This window comes from Rattus norvegicus, chromosome 10 (assembly GCF_036323735.1).
Source record: "Rattus norvegicus strain BN/NHsdMcwi chromosome 10, GRCr8, whole genome shotgun sequence".
NCBI lineage: Eukaryota > Metazoa > Chordata > Mammalia > Rodentia > Muridae > Rattus > Rattus norvegicus.
The window spans coordinates 61,892,734-61,916,925 of record NC_086028.1 but is presented as its reverse complement, the minus strand read 5'-3'; the positions used below and the strand labels follow the sequence as shown (position 1 = coordinate 61,916,925).

The following is a 24,192-nucleotide window of genomic DNA, read 5'->3' as shown; positions in this document are numbered from 1 at the left end:
TATAACAGAGGATTAACCTGAACTTCTGCTCTTCCTGCCTTTACCCACCAAGTGCTCGGATTACAGGTGTATACCAGCACACTTGATTTTATATGGTGCTGGGGCTCAAATCCAGGGTTTTCTGTATGCTCGGCTTGTACTTCACGAAGTGAACTATACCCATGACTTTTCTCCCATTTTTTTTTTTTTTTTAAAAACAGGCAATATCTCACAGAGTTGCCCAATCTGGTCTCTAACTCTGAGCACAAGTGATTCCTGCCTCAGTCTCCCAGGTGTCTGTGATTATAGGCATGCACCTCCATGTCTGTTCTTCATTTTTGCCTCTGCGGTCATTTATACTTCTCCCTCTCTCCCAGAATGCCTTGCCTCTCCACTCCTTTATTTGTACCAGGGAGGTCTTAATTCAAATGCTACTTCCTTTAGAAGGTGTGCTGGATAGTTTGTGTCAACTTAACACAAGCCAGAATTATCTGAAAGGAAGGAACCTCAGTTGGGAAAATGCCTCCGTTAGATCTGGCTGTAAAGGCATTTTCTTTTTTCTTTTTTTTTTTTTTTTTCCGGAGCTGGGGACCAAACTCAGGGCCTTGCATTTGCTAGGCAAGCGCTCTACCACTGAGCTAAATCCCCAACCCCAAAGGCATTTTCTTAAGTAGTGATTGATGGGAAAGGGCACAGCCCATGGTGGGTGGCACCATCCATGGTCTGATGGCCCTGAGTTCTATAAGGAAGCAGGCTAAGTAAGCTATGTATGTTGAGTAGAGCCTCTACATCAGCTCTTGCCTCCAGGTTCCTGTCCTGTTTTAGTTCCTATTCTGGCTTCCTTCAGTGATGAACTATGTTGTGAAAGTATAAACCAAAGAAGATCTTTCCTCCTCAACTTGCTTTGGTCATGGTGTTTCATCAAAGCAATAGAAACCCTAAGACAGAGGTGTTGGTTATCATCCCAGTTGGAAATGGTGACCACCGAACTGAAAACATACTGTCCAGGTACTCTCTGGGTCCACCAGGCATTGTCTGGCCTCTTTAATATTTTCAGGCATGTTTCAAACCTATAATCACAAATATAATGGGCAAATAAACCCTGCATTTAAAAAATTATTATTTTAATTTTATGTGTATGTGTGTTTTGTCTGCATGTGTGTCCATACACCCTATGTGCAGGCCCCTCCACAGGTAGAAGAAGGCATCATCAGATCCCCTGAAACTGAAGTTAAGTTGTATAGTGTCATGTTGGCATGTGGAATTGAACCCAGATCCCATGAACGAGCAGGCAGTGCCCTTAACTACTGAGCCACCTCTTCAGCATCCAAAGACCCTGTCTTCTGTAGGACTTTAGGGCATCTGAATAGATAATGAGTAACTTTTCCAGCCTTCAGTTCCGGGGTATGCTCAGTTTAATGTTCTTTCCCTCCTGCCAAAAAGAGACATGTGTAGGCATGTGAGAAAGAAGGGTGAGGGACAGGGGCATGGATTCCGGAGAGTCCCTGGGTTACTATGGTAGCTGGATGTCTTTGCATATATAAATTGTTTCCCGCATCACTGGGAAAACAAATGTACATATTTGTGGTTGTCACGTTATTGTTCCAGTCTTCTCATTGGCCTTTCATTGCTATAATAAAGTTCTGGAGGCAGACAACGTTATAAAGACGAGCTTTATTTGCCTTACAGCTTTGGAGGTCAGAAGTCCAAACAGTGTAGGCCAGGTTCTGATGACATCATGGCAGAGCAGATGTACATCTCTCTCCATGTTCACTCTCTCCTTCTTTTCATAAAGCCACTGGGATTCAATCGTGAAGCTCTCCCTTAATGACCTAATTATTCCCCAAAGTTCTCTCTTTTGCAGCTCTTTTTTTTTTTTTTTTTTTTTTTTCTTTTCGGAGCTGGGGACCGAACCCAGGGCCTTGCACTTGCTAGGCAAGCGCTCTACCTCTGAGCTGAATCCCCAACCCCCTAAGTTCTCTCTTTTGGACTTGGCAGAAAGATTGTCTGCAGTGTGAGCCCCTGAGTTCAATCCTAACACTGCAAACAAACAAGAAGACAAAGCAAAGTCCCTAGTTCAAAAGACCATCCGCAGATTGAGTTTCTGAAAAAGGTTTATATATGTATATGTCTCTCTGTCCCTTTGTCTCTGTTCATCTGCCACTGTCTTTCTGTCTCTCCCTCTCTGTCTCTCCCTTCCTCTTTCTGTCTGTGTGTGTTCATGCAGAAATATCTAAATGGCCAGAAGAGGATGTAAGCTGGAGTTACAGGTGGTTTGGGCTTTCACATGCAGGTGCTGGGAACCAAACTCAGGACTGAAGAGATGGCTCAGTTAGTTGTTAAGGGTGTGTATTGCTCTTGCAGAGGACCTAAGTGTCTACCCTCCTAATACTTTTAACATATGATTTTACAAATAAGACTTGATCATGAGCATGAGGGTACAGATCATATTCAAACCATAGCAAGGAGAGGAAAGATAGGACCTAAAGTGAGTAAAATACACCAGAACAGCCTTACTAGGTAGCAGGGGAGAAAATGGCAAGAACATCAGATTAAACCCCTGGAGGAGTGAGGATATAGCTCAGTAATAGAGTGCTTACTCTACCTGAAATCCTGTACCAACCTTTGTAACACCCAGACAGTCAGACACACACACACACACACACACACACACACACACACACACACACACACACCCCCCTGGAATATGGACCCTGATATCCTCAGGTAATTTTCTGTGGTAAAGGCTCAATAAATGAAACATTGCAGGCTTCCAACAGACTAGGTGAGTCCTACATTCTCTGGAACTTTATGGTTCACTCAAGAGTCCCGGGCATCCAGGCATACAGCATTACAGAAGGTCTCCTTAGCCCTGTCCTCCCACTGTTAATCAGACTGCCTGTAGACCCTCAAACTAGATCCTTGAGTGGGCAGGAGGCCAGAAGCAGGTTCCCCAACTTTTCCCATTACTGAGCTGAAAAGCAGGTTTCTAGTATACCTTGTTAAAGGACTTCGAGGGATGTGAGCACATTATTAAGTCAACTCTGGGGCGGGGTGGGGGGGTGCTTCCAGCTCTAGCCTAGGTAAAGCAGTTCAACATCACCCCAGCAAACAATCTTCTTCCACAGAGTCCAGGGTTTCCACCCTACAGAGAGTAAAGGTTTCAGGCCAAACAGGCTGCCTCGAGAGGTTATGTTCTTTCATGAAAGGAACAGTTCACTTCCCTACTCCCAAACCAAATTACCTTGCAGATTTGGGACAGGTCTAGGAGAAGGACTCCGGCTTCAGCAATGGAAATTCCCTCAGTGGGCTGAATCTTTTCTAGGTTTCTATTTTATTTCTATGTTGGAACCTGATTGGGTGAAAAAGAGCGCAGCATAGAATGTTGGCTGCTTAGCGGGGGAGGCTGTGCATTGGGGAGTTCTTAGTTGGGGCTTCATGTGAGCAGTTAGAGAATAATTAGAGCAGCAATTGTCCTGTCCCAAATCTGATTTTAGGTTCCTCTGGAGTCATTTCAGAGGATGTGGCCACATGTCAACTATCCAGCCCAGACAGTTTATTTCCAGTTGGTGGAACCTAGATAGCTAAATATCTATACTGCTTAATTCCAGGCTCTTAGTAGCCAGGAACCATTCATTCATTTGATCCACCATTTGAACAACATGCTAGGGTTTGCTGAAAAGAGAGCTCACTATCTAGTAAGAGAAGGCCCTGAATGGTATTACATTTTTTGAAAGCCTTTATTTTATGCATATGGGAGTTTTGTCTGTGGGTATGTCTTGACACCATATGTACCTGATGCCCCTGGAGGCCAGAAGAGGATGCTGGATCCTTTGGAACTGGAGTTACAGATGATAACCATCATGTGGGTGGTGGGAGTCAAATCTGGGTCCTCTGGAAGAGCAGCCAGTGCCCTTAACCTCCGAGCCGTCTTTCAAGGCCCTGAATAGTTTTTAAAGAGCACTAAGGAATCGGAGAGAGAGAGAGAAGCAGGTCTCCCTGGCTTGGTTGTTAGGGAAAGTCTCTTAGAAACAGTGGTATTTCAGTTTAACACCATAATGTAAGTAGGAGATGCTCAGGCAGAGTGGAGGAAGCAGTGTTGGGATTTGTTTTCCCGAGACAGGGTCTTAAGTCAGTCAGGCTGGCCTTGTGCTTACTGTGGTCTTCTGGTTTCAGCCTCTCACGTGCAGCAGTAATGGGTATGTGCCACCACGCCAGAATAGGAGCAGGGCATTTTCTTTAACTTTATTTAAAGATATATTTTATGTGTATGGGTGTTTTGCCTGTATGTATGTCTGTGTACTACCTGTGTGCCTCCTGGTGCCACAGATGTCAGAAGAGGATATCAGATCCCCTGGATCAGATATTTGTAAACCATCATGTGGGTGCTAGGAACTGAAGCCAGGTCCTCTGCAAGAACAAGTGTTCTTTTTTCTTTTTCTTTTTCTTTTTTTTTTTTTTTTTTTTTTTTTTCTCGGAGGTGGGGACCGAACCCAGGGCCTTGCTAGGGCCTTGCTCCTGCTAGGCAAGCGCTCTACCACTGAGCTAAATCCCCAACCCCACAAGTGTTCTTTTTTTTGCTTCTTTTTTTTTTTTTTCTTTTTTTTTTCGGAGCTGGGGACCGAACCCAGGGCCTTGCGCTTCCTAGGCAAGCGCTCTACCACTGAGCTAAATCCCCAACCCCAAGAACAAGTGTTCTTAAGCACTAAGTCAACTCTACTGCCTTGAGAACAGAACATTTTTTTGGGGGGGGGGTTCTTTTTTTCGGAGCTGGGGACGGAACCCAGGGCCTTGCGCTTCCTAGGCAAGCGCTCTACCACTGAGCTAAATCCCCAACCCCAGGACAGAACATTTTAACCAGCGGTGATGGTTTGTATATGCTTGGCTCAGGGAGTGGCAGGATTGGAAGGTATGGTCCTGTGGAGTAGGTGTGTCACTGTGGGTGTGGGCTATCAGACCCTCATCCTTGTTGCCTGGAAGCCAGTATTCTGCTGGCAGCCTTCAGATGAAGATGTAGAACTCAGCTCCTCCTGCACTGTGCCTGCCTGGATGCTGCCATGCTCCTGCCTTGATGATAATGGACTGAACCTCTGAATCTGTAAGCTAATTCCAATTAAATGTTGTCCTTATAAGAGTTGCCTTGGTCATGACGTCTCTTCACGGCAGTAAGACCCTAAGGCACTAGCTATATCATCTTGTGCAGGAAGTACTGTCAGGTAGGAAGGAGCAGGGAGTTGGAGTGTGCATGTGAAGTTATCCAAAGGGGTATGCAGGACAGGCCATGGGGCCTGACAGGCTATGAAAATAACAATGGGGTTAGAGTTTGTATAGCTCAGTGGAAGAACACCTGCTTAGCATGCCCAAGACCCAGAGTTTGGTCCCTAATGTTGCTAAAAAGAGAGATGGGGGTGGTGGAGAATAATGTGCCTTTCTCCAGATACTGCCATAAGTGTGCCTTAGGAAGAAGGGGATGGCATGTGAGAGTTCTCTTACAGCACGCTGTCTGTGGCTTTGAGATGCAGGGAGACTTCCATCAGAGCATCAGGTCGGTGACATCAACCTAATGACCCTGGGGCTGCTCAAACCAACAGACCCTTGACAACTCTTACTGCCTTGCTCCCTGCCTCCTTCTTTCTCACTTTCTCTCCATTAGGATCTGAGCCACGAGGAGAGGCAGGGGATCTTTCAGAGCTAGAGGCCAGGTTGGTTTACAAAGTGAGTTCTAGGACAACCAGGGCTGTTACACAGAGAAGCCCTGTCTCGAAAACCAAAGAAAACAAGAACAGTAACAACAAGACCCTAGCCTGGTCTATAGAGTGAGTGCCAGGACAGCCAAGGATACACAAAGAAATCCTAGTTCAAAAAAACAAAGACAAAACAAAACAAAAAACCACAAACAAATAAGAATAAAAAAGATGTTACCGGAGGGGCTGGAAGATGGCTTATCAGTTAAGGGCACTTGCTGTTCCTTTATAGGACCTGGTTCAGTTCCCAACACCTTCATGTCACTAGGCTTACAACTGCTTGTAGCTCCCAGCTCCAAGGGAATCTGTTCTCCAAGGGTGCATGCATGTGGCTGTATACGGGCACACACACACACACACACACACACACACACACACGCACGCACGCACGCACGCACGCACGCACGCACGCACGTACGTACACACACACGCAGGTATACACACACATACCTCCAGATAGATACTTAAGCATATACATAAGTAAAAATAAAAACTATTCTTAAAAAAATAGAGATGTTCTTGGAGGGTTTGTCCGACAGGAGAGTATTCTGCCCACACTATTCTTGTTCTTCTGGCTTTCTCAGACTGCTCACAATGGTTACCTGCAGCCCTAGATAAAGTCCGGTGGGAAAGCTGAGATTTGAGTCCAAGTCCTTGGAGGCTGCCTATCTAGAACACCTCGTGCGACTGAGGTGTCACTCTGACCACCAGATGGCACCCGAGAGTTCCTGTTCTCTGCCGCAGGACCAGTAGTAACAGGAATTGACTGCAGAGAGAAGTTGCCTTAAAAGAGGCCTGATCTTAAAGAGACACTGCCACATAGCCTGGGGCTGGAGCCTTAAATCTGTAGAACAGGACTCTCTCAGGACTGTCCAGGGTCAGTGGCTTCATTGCCTTTGCCTTCCTGGGTTTTGAGTCCATCTCCTGGATGGCTCTAAGTCACTGCAACAGTTCCTGAGCCTAAGAGGACTGGGCCAGCCGGGAAGGTGGCGTCAGAGCCCTGGCAAAGCAGGTTTGGAGCTGGGATGCATCTGCAGAACTCTGGCTGAAGAGTGGGAAGCACAGCCAGCTTTGGGGCAGTGAGGACCACAGGAGGACAGAGGGCCGGCCTGTGAGCTCTGACCTCTGCTGGACTTGATTCTGCTGCCTTGGAGCTAAGGAGATTGGAGCCTTTGGATTTGGTGACCGGATTATTGGGATTTGAGAATTCCTGTGTCTTCTTCAGGTGGCATCTTTCCAAATACTGATGGGGACTCAGAGGTAAGTAAATCGAAGGGGGAGGGTCCAGACTCTGAGGCGGGGTCTTTCTAGTGCCTGTAGGAAAAGTCTCCTGTGGACCCTTGGGTAGTGAGGGCTAAACATTGTTAGTTGAGGTCACTCTTGAAGGTCTCCTCAAATGGCTTTTGATTAGCCTCATCTAAGCCAGCTGCTCTACCTTGACACCTTTCTGGTGTCTGGCTATGTGGATCAGGCCTGGGGAATGTGTGTGTGTGGCATGTCCCTGCTGCTGTCTGTCCTTGGGTATTGTCCTGGTAGTGATATGAGGAAAGCATCTAGAGTGTGAATGTAGTTCTTTGCCTACACCTTGTCAGGGGTCCCATGACTCACGCTGACAAAACATACACAGGGAAATGAGATGGGGGCACTTGATGGTAGTTTCTGTTGTCTGTAGATCTCACTCTCTTCTGGAAAAGCTAAGAGGGCGGAAAGGGGCAGGGAGGAAGAGAGTAAAGGACAGAGTATTGGGCCAAGCTGTCTCTCTGACAGGCAACTCGTGGGATGCCTGGCCTGGGGAATTTTCTTCTTAAATTATTTTAAATCTACATTTATTCATTTATTATGTTTGAGAGACGGGGGGGGAGAGAGAGAGAGAGAGAGAGAGAGAGAGAGAGAGAGAGAGAGAAACAGACACATACACACACACACACACATACACACACACACACACACAGGGTCGGGGGGGGGGGAATGAGTGCCACAGTACATATATGGAGGTCAGGAGAAATCAGAGGACAATTTGTGGGGCGTCTGATGCCTACCATGTGAGCCCCAAGGATAAACTCATGGTGTTCTCAGACCTGGCAGTGAGCACTGTACCTACTGAGCCCTTCCATGGCTCTGGGAACTTTCTTCTTTCCAGACCTTAGAACTGAAGATGAATTCTGAGACCAGTGAATGCTGCTTTGCTCTACCAAGGGAAAGGAAATGAAGTAGGGAGTGAATAGGCTACCTGCCAGGCATGGCGACACACGTGCCTCTAATCCCAGCACTTCTCCGTGAGTTCAAGACCAGCCAGGCCTACATCGTGAGACTGACTCTATGTCAAAAAAATAAAGGGAAAGCAAACAAAAACCCAACCACACACATACAAGTACACACCAGGAAACGAAGTACCAGGCTACCCCAGGATCTCTGAGAAAGCCAAGTTTACAGTCTTTCAGGGCTAATAAGATACCAGGAGGTCCTCTACCTGATCTGCCTGGGTTCCACCTTCTGCACCTGGGAAAACTAAAGCTGGGAAAGCGTGAGCCCGGCCTTAGGCAGGCAAGCAGAGTGTCAGGATCTGGCCTAACACACTGTCATTGGATTGCTTTCCAGCTTGTCTGAGGGGTCACCTGACCTGTTGTAGTAGATGTGGTTTTCTGTGGGAAACAGTTCTCTTTTTACTTCCTCATTGGTGGCCCCTGGGAGTTCTGGAATGACACCATCTTGCCTTTTCATGTAGCTCCAGTTTCTCCTTCCCTGGGTTTAACGCTTCGTTTATGTATCTGTTCATTCCTAGGCTAGTATAGGACTACACACGTGGACTCTAGGTCCAGGCGTGATTTATTTTCAAGTGTCACCATCTGCTGGCTGGCCAGTGGCTTAGCCTTTCGTGCCTCCATTTCTTGGTCTGTGAAATGGAGCTAGTAGAGCACCTATCTTGCTTGCTCCCTGTGAGGATTAGATCAGAAGAAGCGTGAGGAGCTTATAGATCAGTACCTGGCAGTTAGGCATCAGTCAGTGTTTGTTATTACTAATTTTGATGGCTCCATTCATTTTAAAATATTTTTTATATTTTATGAGTGTTTTGCCTTCATATATATACACACACACACACACACACACACACACACACACACACACATATATATATATATATATATATATATATATATATATATATATATATATACCTGTGCATTTTTGTGCATGTGTCTAGCGCCTGCAGAGGCCTGAAGAGGGTGTCAGATCCCCTGGAAACCGAAGTTACAGATGGTTTAAGTTGGCATGTGGATGCTAGAAATCAACCTGGGTCTTCTGGAAAAAAACACCATCTCGCCAGCCCATCGTGTGCATTTTATTAGTTCATTCTCGAGTATTACATCCCAACTGCAGTTTCCTCTCCTCAGCTTTTTTTTGGGGGGGGGAAGTAGGACAGGAGTTGAACTCCTGCCTCAGCCTTCAGAGTGGCTGGAATGACAGGTGTGTGTACACTGACTGCTACACCTGGCTTTGAGTGCCAGTCAGCCGAGCTTTTGGCAAATACCTGGTATGTGTGAGGTCACATTGCTGTAATAGCACTTTTGGAAGTTTACATACACTGATGCGTCCTGCTTGGCCCCAGCAATAGAGACACTTTCATTTGTTTTGCTAGCTGTGACCACTGGATTATCAGAGACTTTTGTGGTACACAGCAAAGCTGAGAAAGGAAGAAGAGCGGAGTTGTATCTGTAACATCGCTGATTTCGCCTCCTGGCCAAGTAGTTGGTAGACTTGAGAGCTGATTGTTAGAGAGGCAATGAGTAATACACCCCTGAGAATAAAGGGGAGAGCTGCTGGTCTTCAGAATGGGGTATATCTCTCTTCCACTGAGCCCCTCAACTCAAGGTTGTGTAACTAAACTTAAATCCCGTGGTGAGTGGGGAGCAGGCAGGTAACTATGGAGATGGGGATAAGCTGAGAGCACAGGTTAGGGATATGGAGAATGCTGGTCCGTAGGACTGGACAGAATGGCTACTAGGGGCTTGGCAGAAGTGGTGCATCCAGTGCTGATCAGTGCCTTGGAGTGCTCCACCCATCTGTACATCCAGGCACTTAGCTGAATGGGGGACGGGGGTGTGGTGGAGATCATCAAAATCCACCTTGGTGATCCAATGGTTTTATTGGGGGTTATTTACAAGAGCAGAAATGACACAAAGACAGCTACATCATCAAGTCCCACCTGAGCGAGGGCGACAGTTCACAAGGCTGGGAAACCTGGAGCACACTGCATAGCCTTTAAGGAGCTCAAAAAGTTGGAGTGTCCTTTCCAAATGAGTCTGGTCTAAACCTCTTTTAGCAGCTCTGCTGGCTTCTCCTTCTTCCAGCTGGACTGGTCCGAGTGTTCTTTGCAGCATATCTTCCTTCTGTCTGAGTCTCAGCTCTTGTTGCTTACCCTGGCAAGGAGGAGCCTAGTGAGTTTTGTCAGTTTCTGGGACTTCCTGAAACTGTTATAAAGTGGTTTACCTTCCTGCTTAAGGTAAGCTTCCCAGCAGGATGGAATGTTTCAGTCTTGGAGGAAACTGTTAGACAACAGGTGGGCAGGTAGCTATGGAACGAAACTGTAAGGGCTTCCTAGCAGACAGTCTTGCACTCATGAACCAGCAAAGATTGCCAGGTGCCTTCAGTGACTTGGATTATCAGTGACCTGACAGTGAGGTGGCATGCCTAGGATCCCAGCCCACACTATGTGGTTGGATCACTGAGCTGTGCCTTAGTTTTTCTCATTTGGAAAATTAACAAAATAAGAGCTGTGCTTGGTAACACAGGCCTCTAGTCTTAGCTCTTAATCTCAATGTTAGCCTCCCATGACACCTCCTCTAAGACCATACCATATTCTCTAATCCTTTCCAAACAATTCCACTGACCAAGAACCAAGTGTTGGAATATATGAGCCTGTGGGCGCCATACTCATTCAAATGACCAAGTTGTCTCAAGGTAAAAGGAGACCTGGAGATACAGCTTTGTGGTAGAGTGCATGGGTGTGGTCCTGGGTTCTGGAGGAAAACATGGAGGATAAGAAAAGAAGGAAAGGGAATTAACAGTAGTGCTCATCGAGAGATCATCCTTGTGGAAAAGATCTAAGCCACAAGCACCAAGTATTCAGTGTCCGGTATTAGCACTGTGGCCTGCAAGATTGTCTCTGTTCACTACACTGTGTTGTGGAGGGAACAGTCCCGGGCAAGACTGGACAGAATGTAGAATAAAGCAAACTATAACATCTACATGGAGAACAAGCAACTGCGACGTTTTAGCTAGAAAAAGATGCTGAAAATAGCTTGCTCAAGCCTTTGTAGATAAAAATGTGAAATGTATGCAAATGTATGTGACTCACATAGAAACATATATCCATGGCCTCCTCAGAGTCAGCACCGGATGTGGAGACGAGGGGCTGTGGCCGGCAGGAAAATCCCTGTGGCTCATCATGTGGTGTATTGTGGGAGGGGTCAGTGCTGCAGCCTTCGAGGTTTTGTAGCCCATAGCTGTACCCAGGCATGTTTTCTCTTCCTCTTGGGTTCTATGCCTTCAGAAAGTGCTATTCAAGAATAAGGCACGCCCTTGTCCTTTCTCTGTCTGCTTCCTCACAGAGCTTGCTTGCTCCTTCTCCCACCCGGAACTCTATTTCTGGATAGTCTCGCTGGTGATGCACAGCCCCCTCCCTTGCCATGCTCCAGGTGTTGGCTTGGCCCTCCCAATTTTATATGCCAGGCAGGGGCGGTGGAGAGGGAGGGTAACAGCTGCCAGCAAGCCACAGAACCAGAAGCTTGAGTTAGGGCTGGGGTCATGAGTGCTAAAGGGGTACAGGAGGGCCTCTATCTGCTGCAGCCACCTGTGGGGGCTCCCCCACATAAGAGCATCTACCCTTGAGCCTCCCAGAGGCTCTATCCTGTGTATCAATGGCCTCTAGCTTTTCTTTTTTTTTTTAAATTAAATTATTTATTTATTTATTTATTTATTTATTTATTTATTTATTTTTACACTCCAGATTTTATTCCGCTCCCAGCCCGCCCTCCGACTGCCCCACACCCCATATCCTAAACCTCCTTGCGTCCCTCTTCCTCTCCCCTGCCCCCTGCGTCTGGGCTAGCTTTTCTTGAGCATCTATAGAAGCCAGTGTCCAGATAGCTGGGCAGTTTACAAGGCTGGGTACAAATTTCCTTATAGGTAAGGGTTTGCTTCTACCCCTCAAAACTGTCTGTGCTTGTTTGGGATGAGGAGAAGCCCCTGTGGGTACTAACCACACCTTAGAGGTAATAGAGGAGCTTAACCTCTGTATGGCTGGAGCCCAAAAAGGGCTTAAGCTGTGGGAAGAGAAGTGTTCCATTATTAGAAATGAAAGGTCTAACCCAGGTCTTCCTTGGTGGGCTTGATTGCCTCCTTCCCTGGGAATTCAGGAAACAGGCTGCAGCCTCTGCTGTCCTGGACCACCATCACCTGACTCCTTTCAGTCCAGTTCTGTCTCCAAGTCATTTGGCTCAAGGAAGTTGGGGAAGTTGCCATGGGTCCCTTGTCATCACTCCCCCACCCCCAAGCCTTCAGTGCTGTTGAGGTCACTGTTTAGAATTTTGTTTCTCTGAGGTATCTGACCCTCCATCTTCCTTCAACTCCTGTGTGATTGTGCTGAGGCCAAGGAATTGCCAGAGGGCTCCTGGAGGAATTGGGAGAGTCCAGTTGGGGCTTCTGTACTTAAAGGGGCACATGTGAGAGATAGGTTCTTCCTCTGATGCCAGTGATGACCTTGACCCCAGTGGTGCCGCCTTACTTCAGCCGCCCCCCCTTGGTAGGGGAACGGGTGCACTGTAAGATCAAGGTTTGGTAAGAAAACAATCCCTGGGTGGCCCAGCCTTCCAGCGGGGCGCAGGACGTTAACCCAGGCCACGCTGTGCTGCCCATGCTTGTCTAGGGGTGGGGCCTGGCAACTGCACCAGTCCCGAAATCGTGCTTAGAGATCCTGGGGTGGCAGGTGATGTCACCCCTGCGGGTCCATAGGTTTCCCTAGTCTGCGGGTTGCCAGAATTTATGCTCAGCCCAACTGGGGGAGGAGGGGGAGCCTCTGGCCCTGCGCCTCCGCCCGGAGACCCCGCGGGAACCCTGCGCCGGCTGGAGGCCGTCGGTGGGGCTGCGGGCTGCTCTCACACCCCACCGGCCCGCTGCGGCTGGGGGTGGGCGCGCTGAGCCTCGCGCGGATTGGCTGCCGCCTCCGCCCCCCGCCCCGGGCGCCGCGCAGCCCCGGGGAAGTTGCTAGTTGGCGCGCGGGCTGCGGGGCCGCGGCTCCCAGATCCGCAGCGGGTTCGCCGAGACTGCCACAGCTCAGCACTGAGCTCTCGGGGGCGCTCCCCTGTCCTCACCTTGGCAGCTCCGGCTTGCTCCTCCCTACTACCTGTTTCCCTGGCTCTCCCGCCTCCACCCTGAGCTCCACAACTTCGACCTCCGAGTCTGGCCGCCCCTCCCGGCACCCCGCCCGCCGGCGCCCTCCCTCCTTTGTTGTGCGATGAGGGTCGGGTTTCCCATCTGACCAAGGAGCCTCTGCCGCACGGAGCCGCGGGCATGGAGCCGCTTAGCCACCGGGGCCTGCCGCGCCTCTCTTGGATCGACACCCTCTACAGCAGTACGTGTGCCCATGGGTCGCTGGGTGGGGGACGGGGGCTGTAAGAGGGACACCCTGCACCCTCTGAGGAGCCTGTTGCCCTCGGGGTCCCAGGTGCACCCGGTCACGGGCGAGTGTTAGCGGCCATGGTCCGCCAGGTGTGCAGCCAGCCAGGAGGAGGAGGAGGAGCGGTATGGAGTCCTCAAAGCAGACTTAAAGGGGGTGGGGAGACTTAAACAGACCGGGGCTGGGGGATTGTGTCACCCCTCCCACCTGTTGTATAACCCAGCACTCTAACGCTCTGAGAGTGGGAAGCGTCCTTTTTAGGGCTCTACCTTGGCCTTCAGAATTGGCAGCTTTATTCCTCACATTGAAGCAGGAAGGCCATTTTGGGAAAAGTCTTTGGCTCTTTCTAGTTTACTATCTCGGGCATTCCGGTGTGTGATTCGGGTTGATGTTGGGATCAGGTTGGAAGAGACAGACTGTAGGTACGAATCTCTGTGGGGGCCATTTGGATGAAAGAACCAACCTCCTAGCTCAGCAGTCTTCCTTGCCAGCCTCATCACCGCCCCCATTCTCCTCACTACCACCACCACCCCCAAGAAAAGCAAATGAAGGGGGAAAAAAATCCCTCCAGTACTCCACCCCCTCATTCCCAAATCAGCCATGATCATGTGATTGCTCTTGTACTGCCTGGGGGATGTGTAGTTGATCACTGGGACTTACTCAGATGGGAACTATTCCCACCACCCCTTCCATGCCTTAGGTGGCACTGCCCGTGTCGCCCTCCCCGCCCCCTCTTTAGTTCATTGGCATTCTATGGTGTAGAGAGATGTTCCTGGTGGCCTCCAGGAAAGACCGTGGACTTGCTCTTACCTATGGAAATGCTGGGAATTCTCCCATTCTCTTTTAGCACACCCTAGCCCAGAGGCAGATACGACTAGGTAGTGACTGAACATTAGATGTCTAAAACAAGGACATTTTGAAGGGTCTACCTGGCTTGAGTTCCTTATTAACAGTCATATTCTAGAGGTTAGAGGAGATGATGTCTTGAGCTTGGAGGCCTTGCCTTGAAGTCTCTGCATTACCCAACACCCAGGCTCTGCCCTCTGCATCTCTTTTGGGTCCTGTCTCTGCCCTCTGCATCCCTTTGGGTCCTGTCTCTGCCCTCTGCATCCCTTTGGGGGCTGCCTCTGCCCTCTGCTCCCTTTGGGCTTGTACTTCTAATATTTTCTACCCAGCCTCTTGTCCCAGTTTTCAACCCTCCCCCCCCTTCTCCTAGGAGCTCTCCTTGTGATAGTTCATTCTGCTTTGGGTTTTCAACATCAAAGAGGCAAATCTGGTTCCCCTGGGTGTCCATCCTGGCCAAACCCAGCCAGTCCATCTGCTCTTTTCCAGTAGAGGCCAGCATGGTTGGGTGAAGGTCAGGACTCACAGCTGTGGGGTGTGTGTGTGTGTGCACATGTGTGTTTGTGCAAATGGGGACACACATCTGTTAAGAGGCCTGCTGCAGATCAGCTCCTGACTCAAAGGACGGATTAGTGACCTCTGCTTAGCTGTGCTCTTGCAAATCAGTCATAACAATGCCTCATATTCATCTGCAGTTTGTGCTCTTGGATATTTCTGGCTCTCTGCAAAACCCATCCCTGATTTCCTTATTTCCCAAAGCATAGAATCCTATGGAAGGCAATTTGTGGCTTTCTCTATATTACTAAAGATAATTCTATAACTTGACCATCCAAGTCCCCAGCCCCAGCCTGGAGTTGAGAAGCAAAATTGCCTTGAGAATTCTTGACTAGAGCAATGTCAGAGAAGGGAATTAGGCCAAGGGCCTCTTTGGGGGTGCTTTATAAACCAGTCCTCATGTTGACAGCTTGGCATCTAACCTATTATAAGACCCTGGGGCAGCTGGAGGGTGAGGTGGTGGGCAGGGGCATGGACTTTACATAGTGTACGGAATCCCTGCCTTGCTTCTGGAATGGCTTATTTGGGAGTCTGTAACAGAAGGCTTCCTGGGGAGGTTTTTATGCAGTCATATTTGGGCTGTTAGCCATCAAGTTTTCTTTTTGACAAGAACCTAAGTTAAACAAATACCCAGGCTGTCATTTGCCTGGCAGTGTGGTTCTGTGGTTCCCAGGGCAGTTCCTCTGCCTCTGTGGAAGCTTTTTGCTTACCAAACTCACAGGTCCCCACGAATGCTAGATCCAGGAATTGTAAACGGGGTACGCGTGGCAGCCAGTGCAACTCCCTAGAGATGTGAAGCGATTCAGTTATAGAGGCTCAGTGTGAATGACATTTCTGTAAGAGTACTCACAGCTTTTCCAGGTTGTGGAGCGTGTGCCAGGTACTGTGCTGGGTACTTTCTACCTCTTATTTCCAAACCTCAGAACTCTAAAGGGAGGTTGAATACACTTAAATAATTTAGTCAAAATCACATAGCCAATAAAGGACAGAGGGAATTCAGATCATATACCCTGGCCACTGAGGAGGACTTGAGTGTCCCCCAGTGTGTCTGAGCTTACTCAAGACTCTGTCCTATCATGCGGTGGGCAGTACCTCTCTATATAGAACTCTCCTCAGTGGTTGCCCTGAAATGATCCAGCAGGGTAAGTGGTTTTGATAACTTTGACACCATATCGTTCTGTGTCTCTGTAGGACCTTGGGCATCCTTTCGTAGTCCATGCCAGATTGACTGAGGCTCCCTCCTAACCTAGTAGTGGCTCTCTACTCCTGTCAGCTAACCACCAACCCTTCCTCTCGACTTCTTGTCATTGGTCTCTTCTCTCTGGTGTCTGCAGCTGTGCCAGAAGGTGTGCACTGATGGTAGATATATTGGTGGTTGTCACACACTCCTTGCAAAGGTGGTAGCAGTAAATCCCCTCTATTTTTAGTGGAGTCCTAAATGGCTGGGCCATGGAGATTTGTCAGAAGAAGTGGTAGATCCCAACTGCCCTCGTGATCTGGAACTGATTGGGACAGGGTTCTTGGCCCCAATAGCCTGAAGCAGCAGCTGAGGGTAAAACCACCTCAGCTCCTGCCTCTTGACTTCCCATTTTCCGTGTAGATGTAATAATGGATATAAAGGTCCTTCCTCAACGCTTTGTCTTGACTCCTTCCCAGTGCCTGGTTTGAGTCTCTGTGGGCTTGTTTTTGTTTTATTTTTTTTCTCATAATTCCTCTATGCCTTTTAATCAGTCACCCTTTCTGCTAAACACTGCTACCCTCTCTGCTGTACCATGGAGGGAGTCTGGACTAAATTAAGTTCTGTGAAGTAGCACAAACACAAGGACACTCTGAAACCCTGCCTGTCCCTCCCAAGTGGAAGCAGGCGTCTGAGCAGGTCTGAGCTAAGACACATGTGCGCACCAGGCAGCCTCATCACTTAGCTCCTCTTCAGATGGGAAACCTTTAAGTGCGTGCTCTAGATTGATCTAAAAGGGAGGCACAGGGCTACCTTTCAGGTCTCGTCCCTTGCCATTTTGACTTCCTTTATCCCAAGCAATATCGTACAGATCTCAAACATACCTACCCTACTGGGTCAAGCAAGACCCTGTGGTTTCCTCGGTTCTGTAGAAGGCAGAACATGACCATCTGTAGTTAACAAGAAACCCACCTTATAGAATCAACTACTCCAGTAGCATTCAAAGACTATCTGTTGTGATATTCTTATGCCCCCTATAGACTCAGCCTGTATGCCAAGGGCTGTGGGATAAGAACCCATTTCCAGATCAGCTTGAGCCCATCTCAGTGTCCCGTCCTGCTCCTGTGTTCACTGTGCATCCTAGGACCAAACTGCTAGCACTGAGTATAATCAGAGTAGCTCCCTCAGCCAGGTTCCATCCGATTGCTCCTTATGTCCCAGCCAACACCTGCAGGTTGGCGTTCTCTTCTGCCGAATACTAATTTACTCTTTCTCATCAGCACCAGTCCTTAACTGTTATGACAGTTGGAGTCTCAGAGGTAGGACTGACAGAATAATTAGGTCATCTGTTCAATAAAACTTTTTTTTTTGTTATGACCATTGCTGCTGTTATTTGGAAAAAGGAAGGAATGCTGGGAACATTCGTGGGGAATTGGCTAGAAGTTACGTCTTGGGGGTTGATGAGACTGCGGGGAAGATGTTGAGAAAATCCATTCTGCCTTTGTTCTGGGAGCAGGGTGGAATGCTTAGCTGTTGTCTGAGGCACAGTATATACCCTGGCATGATTCTGTACCTTCCTTGTGCTCACTCTACTTCTGTAAAGTAGCATCTCTGTTAACATCTTTGAGGACAAGGTGTGCCATTGAACTTCCTGGCTGTCCAGTTCGTCACAGTCTCGTTATTGAACAGGTTCTGTGAGAGCCTTACACCTGGGATTAGCACACTGATAGCAAGAATACTGTGCAAATGTTCTGACAGCTCTGCCCACTGTACCTGGCTAGTATAGTAGCTCATGCATAAAGCCTCAGTAGCTTTCGGTGGTGTGAGTCTGAGAGGGAGAGAATTTTTTTTTTCTCCTGTGTTTTTTGGCTCCTTTAACTTCTGATTCCACCAGAAATCCCAGAAACACATTATCTGGCCCATTCATTAGTTTCCTGACATGTGTGTTTGGTAATTGTAATAGTGTGTAGTGAATTTTGAGACCCTCCAGGGGAGTCCTATGCTTTGCCAGGGCCTGTGATTGGAAGGTTTCTCTGCTACGTTTGTGTTGCAACTGTTTGACTAGGCTTGAGTCTTTTGGGGGAAATCTGGAGCTAGGCTTCAAATGGCTCCAGAATAACCCATTTCCTGCACCTCAGGTGAGGCTTTGGCTATAGTGGGCTAAGATGATATGTGGGGGTGTGGCCCACTATGTTCTTTCAGCGACTTAGCACTTTTCTCTGAGGGTTGCCTGGATTTGTGAATGAGGAGTGCATGTAGGCCTGTCTGAGGCTGGCCTTGAACTCTTAACCCCCTTCCCCTTCCCCCCAACACAGGTATTATACAGTGCTGGAGATCTAAACCAGGGTTTCATGCATACTGTATAGGGGCTCTGCTAAATAAGCCTTATTTCCAGTCCTTCTTAGTTGCTTTGCTGTGTGACTTAGCCTGTCTCAACCTTGTATTTCTTCGGGACAGATTTTAGTCAGTTGGAGGCTTGAGGACCCATGGTTGGTAGCAGGAGTCTTATGTTGGTTTTGAATCTTGGGTAAAACCTTCTTTAGATCTTATAAGTAGGGAGGAAGAAGGAAACAGGGCAGTGGGCTGATTGTATAATACCCATTTGGAAGCTGATGATAGATGCTTAGATCCTGTTCCTGTGTCCTCCAAGGCATTTGGAAAGAGCCCTTTGAGGTGGTATCTCTAATGGTCCTGTGACTTTTTGTAGCTGGGGCAACCAGTTGTCTGGTCCCTATTCAGATCCGCTTTGGTCTCCCTCAGATTCCTGCCCTGTGCTTAACTGCTATCCTCTCTTCTTACTGCACATACCAGAACAAGAGATGAATCTGGCTTCCTGGGCTGTTTAGAAAACATCAGGGTTACCTGACCTTTGGAGATGAGGCTAGCTGGAGCGAGTTCTGTAGTGACCTAGTTGGTCAAGTCCAGTCCCCTCTTCCTAGGCCTTTATGTCCCCTTAGACCACATGACATGGAGGTGTCATTTTGCGTTAAGTGAGCAAGGTCTGCAGAAGGGGTTGGGTACCTGGGGAGCCTAGGATTGATGAGGGACCTGTGGGTTTGCTTGGGGCTTCTGGGGAAGGATGTGGCTGTAATTATCTTCATGGGATTGAAAGGCTGATCCTGTTAGTGTGCTGGGCTAACCTTTTCCTCCTGGGCATTACCTCCCAGGCAGCAGTCAGAGTTTAATGGATCGAGATTACACAGCATAAAGATGCGGTGTAGTTAGGCTTAGTTGCCTCCCTGGATGGGGGGGGGGGAGGGGACATCAACACAGCACCAACCAATTTCTTTCTTTGCAGATACCGAGGATATTGTTGGCTTATCCTGAGCATTTTTCTTCTCTCCCCTCCCACCCCTCTATCTTTCCTCTCCTCTCCTCTCCTCTCCTCTCCTCTCCTCTCCTCTCCTCTCCTCTCCTCTCCTCTCCCCTCCCCTCCCCTCCCCTCCCCTCCCCTCCCCTCCCCTCCCCTCCCCTCCCCTCCCCTCTCCTCTCCTCTCCTCTCCTCTTCGTTGAAGAAATAATTTTAAGAAAAAAGGCCCCTTTATGAAGTTTGATGTCAGGCTGGCAATGTGTTCTGTGATGGCACCTAGTGGAGGCCTCTTCAGGAAAAAAAGGAGTTCTGAAGAGAAACCTCTTCCTTGGTTCCCCGGATTACATGTTCCAATAAAAATAATCTGTGAATCTTACTGGACTCAGGGAAATTAGGTTTTTCCATTTGAGGAAATAAACTGAATACACGTGTGCATCGCGAATGTATACGGGCACGTGTGCTGTGCTTGTGAATGTATACGGGTATGTGTGCCGTGCTTGCATATGGAGGCTGGAAGACAGCTTTATGGAGCCACATTTCTTATGGATTCTGGGGGTTCAACTCAGGCTGGTAAGCCTGTTCAGCAAGCATGTTTACCTAATGAACCATCTTGTTAGCCTTCTGGTTTCTTTAGCAAAATTGGAAGTCGGGGCTGGCTATGTAGCTCAGTGGGTAAAGGGCTTGCCTAGGTTTCACAAAGGCCTGGGATAAAGCCAAAGCACCCCACAAAACTTGGGTGTGGTGATACCCCGGAGGACTGAAAGGTTCATGCTTAGCTGTCTAGGGAGCTTGGGCTACGGGAAACCGTACCTTAGAGGTGGATTCCTCAGAGGTGGATGCTGTAAACCCAGCAGCTGAAAACTGCAGCATGGTTTTGAGGCCAGCCTGGGCTACAGAGTGAGTTCCAGGATAACCTGGACTAGTGAATGAAACCCAAAGAAAGAAGTAAAGAAAACGTACAATTTAATTAGCCCTACTATGTGCCAGATATCTTAGACGTTTTTCTGTGGGTTATCTCTAAACCCCCCCCCCCCACAGGTAGGTACTTGTTTATCGTTTCCTGATAGAGAGGAGAACAGGGAGGAGCTGAGAGATTCAGCTTGCATTTGACCAGATCTCACCGCTCTGACTCCAGTGACCACTGAGCTTCCTACCGAATGTCAATACTACAAAGCTTTCCAGCACCTACTGTGTGCCAGCCCTGGCAAAGGAGTGTCGTGCGTCACCACTGCTCTTCTAAGCCTTCACTCATGTGCAGGTGGAGATCCTCTGTGTGATAGGGAGAAACCTGGAGGGTAGGGATTAGCTGGAGGCCGGCAAGCTGGAGGAGGCACTGGGTGTAGAACATAAAGTTAGCCTGACCCTAAAAAACATGCTCTACTTTCCACAATGGATCAGTGAGGGGCCAGTAGCTGCCCTTTCACTGAACTGCATAGATCTGGTTATCGCCGACCAGTGTGACAACTGTGAAGATTTTCTTCTGGAGTGTGTGTGTGTATGGATGGGGTGGTGGCGGTGCCGAGGGTTCAATTTAAGGCCTATGTGTGCTAGGCAAGTGCTGTACCACGGAGCTGTATTACCACTCCACCTCAACCCTCACCCTTTGTTGCTGTTTCAAGACAAGGTCTCTCAGTGTAGCCCTGGATGTCCTGGATGACCTGGAACTTGCTCTGTACTGCAGGCTGACCTCAAACTCAAGAGGTCCCCCTGCCTCTGCCTCTGAGTGCTGGGATTCAGGGTGTGCGCCCCCACTGCTGGGCTCCAGCCCTTTTGTGCTCTTTATTTTGAGCCGGACTCTTTGACAAGGCTGACTTTAAACCCTTGATCTTCCTGCCTCAGTTTCCCAGGTAGCTGGGACTATAGGCAAGTACTACCAAGACTGATTCTTGTTTCTCCATGGTGAGTGACTCATCTTCTAGGGGTTCTTTATGTGCCTCACCGACTGGCTGCCTTTTCCCAGGGATGGCTCCTCTTCCCCCAAGGGAGGATAGTTGGAACCCATATCCCTGCATGACCCCATTTTGGGGGTTATTGGCAAGAAATGATACTTGGTAATGAGAAGGGGGAGCAGGGGAGGGAGAGAGACTGACAGGCCATGAATCTAGGCTTGGAGGTGGGGCTGGGGTGTACTTAATGCCTTGTTTTCAGAGCACTTGGGGATAAGGGTAAAGAAGTGGGAACTGGAAGAGAGGACTTGGCAGAGCCACAGTGTGCTGGCCCTGCTTTTGGACCTCTTAAAATTCACCTCCACAGCCCCAGAAGGAGAATAAAGAACCCTCAGCCATAAATCAGGCCACTGAGTACCAAGGTTCTTTGCCCAGGCCCAGGGCCTGTTGGATGGAGATCTGGCTGATGTCTAAATTTACCCAGTGCAGCATGTTAATTAGGGGTGATGTGACTCAGGTGTAGTAGCCTCCAGCCCCACTTTCTACATCCATGGAAGTCCCCAGGCCCAGGGAGTCTCTTACTGAGGTGGTGGACCTCGGGGAAAGACTGAGCCTGGTGACTCGGACCCTTACCCACCTTTGGCTAGGGCCAAAAAGGCCCGGATAAGACTAAAGACCTTATGTTACAAAGGGTTTGTGTGTGGTGAGCAGAGGGAGGAAAGGCTGAGCAGAAATCAAAGGAGGAAGGCAGCAGCGCACCGCCCTCCGCCCCTCCCCCACCCTTCCACCCCTCCCCCTCCCCCTCCCCCCTCCATGCACACGGAATTGGGGGAGAGCTTTCCAGTCCCAGTCTCTTTCTTCCCCTTGGTGTTCAAAATTTCAAGGACAGCTCACATCCTGTATTGACTCAGCAGTGTTTTTTTTTAGGAACCTCTGCTTGCTGGAGTATAGGGATAGAGGGACGCCTGCATCTCAGGCACGTGTTTTTCTATGGGGACACATACAGAATTCCAGTTGTTCCTAAGGCCTTATTATTCCCTCCTGAGCCCTCTTCTTCCACCACTCTGCAGCAGCCTTCTTCCTGGGGTCCTGTTCTGTTCCTGCCTCCTAGTCCTCCCCCACTTGATTCCAGACTGTAGCCCGCAGAGACTCAGCCTTGCTACGTGGCTGCCTGCCCCTCAACCACCCAGAGCTTTCCTTTGCTCTTCCTGCCCTTTCCTGCCACTCTCTTCATATTCTTCTGAGGGAGCAGAGTCTCTCTGGGAAGACCCCACTCTAAAACTGCCAACTCTAAAAGTGATTCGAGGTCAGGAGAGCAGGTCCTAGTGATGGAGTCCATTCCTCCAAAATACACCCTCCCTTTGGTGCGTCTCCACGGGGTTGCTCTGTGAAGGTGGAAACAGTGATTCGAGGGAGCAAAGCAGGGTTGGGGAATACCCACGATTTAGTGTTCTGTGGCATTGTGTGTTCCTTATGTGTCAGCAGAGAAGAACCAGGGAGTTATGGGAGGTCTGGATGCAGCATTAATAAAGGAATTTGCTCATGGGTGGCCTGACCAAAAAAGTCAGCTCTATACCCTTACGATTGTTTTTTTAAGTATTTAAGGGATGAATAGTGTGTGTGTGTGTGTGTGTGTGTGTGTGTGTGTGTGTGTGTGTGTGTGTGTTGATGTGAGGGTGCACATATACCGTAGTGTGGGTAGGTGGGTCAGGGAGGTGTTGGGTAAGGTCAGTAAGGTCAGGACAACTTTGGCTTTTGTCCTCACCCTCCACCCTGTCCTTCCTGGTTGTCACTGTGCTTGGTACTCTAGGCTAGCTGCTCTGGACTGCAGACTAGCAGGCCCCAGGGCTTCCAGGGGATTCTTCTGTGTCTCCCCCTCACTGTAGGGCATGCTGGAATTACAAGTTAGCCCCTGTGTCTGACTTTTAAATGGGTTCTAGAGGTCTGAACCCATATAATCAGGTTTGCAGGACAAGTAATTTTCCCAGCCGAGCTATCTTCCTGACCCTCTTACCATTCCTTTTAGTGACTTGCCAACTCTGTGGACTCTAAAGCCATTACATAAAGTATCTGTTCTCGGTGTGAGCCAGTGCATTACACAAACTGGGAAAAAAAATTCACAGAACTGTTCATATTCCGTCACTGACTGTCCTTCCTCTAGCAAATTCACAGTGAATTCATATTTTTATACCCTCCTAGCCTTTCCTTTCCATTCCTCCCCATTTAAATAAGGAACAGAAGTGTTGGTCATGATCGACAGTGTTTAAAACAAAGTAATGGCACTGATATTAAAGGATTCTTATTAGCTGGGGAGCAATAACTCAGCCAACTGCGGTCATTAATGTGCTACTGCCATGGGGTTTGCCACATTTGCCCCGGTATTACAGATTTAATGTTTTTCTTCCATTTGATTTAGTGTTTTAAGGTATGACTTACTTAGGAAACAAATGAGAAATGCTGCATTTGTAATAAGTAAAAGGTTACAAGTAAACATACTGAAAACTCCGTGGAATTATTAGTGCAAGTTGCAACATTGTTGCTCTTGGAAGGTTCTAATTTTGGGCCTTTTCACTTCATTGTTGAGAGGGAGACGGAGGATAGAGACATTAAAGACATGCTGGTTCCTGTTGGGGTCTTTTCTCCTTACAAATATGGAAAGTTGATTTTCTTAAGGTGTGATTGGGCTTAACCATGCATTATGACTAGCAGGCAGACGCTAGCAAATGACCCCTCTGCATTGCCTTCTACTTCCATCTACCCCTAGTGTTTCCTGTAGCCAGGACAGAGAGGAAAAGAGATGGTTTGCTTAGGACCAAATGCCTGGGGTAGCTTCTTACTTTGTGCATTGGAACCTCCTAGGGATCATTTGAGCTCTATTCAGTAGGTCTTAGATGAGACCAGAGGCTATGCATTCTGACAGGTACCCTTGCTGTGCTACTGCTGGTTCACGGGACATCATTTGGGTAAGAGTACCCAGAATCCTTTATGCTCACCAGAGAGGGCTGACTAGATTCTGAACCAAG

At 48.5% G+C, this 24,192-nt stretch overlaps 1 protein-coding gene across 7 annotated transcripts in view; it reads left to right on the top strand.

Moving 5' to 3' along the window:
• Abr (ABR activator of RhoGEF and GTPase) overlaps nt 1–24,192 on the top strand; it is a 198,784-nt gene that overhangs the window by 42,601 nt on the left and 131,991 nt on the right. Inside the window, exon 1 of one of the 7 annotated variants that reach the window (XM_039085527.2) lies at nt 6,274–6,983. The exons of 4 other annotated variants lie outside the window; for them this stretch is intronic. Coding sequence is in view for 1 of the 3 variants with exons in the window: in NM_001105814.4 (NP_001099284.1) it covers nt 13,293–13,353 (61 nt within the window). In the remaining 2 variants the exon portion in view is untranslated. Of the gene's footprint in view, nt 1–6,273; nt 6,984–12,988; nt 13,354–24,192 lie in introns of those variants that run through there. 2 more of the 7 variants (XM_039085530.2, NM_001105814.4) reach the window with 2 other exon arrangements.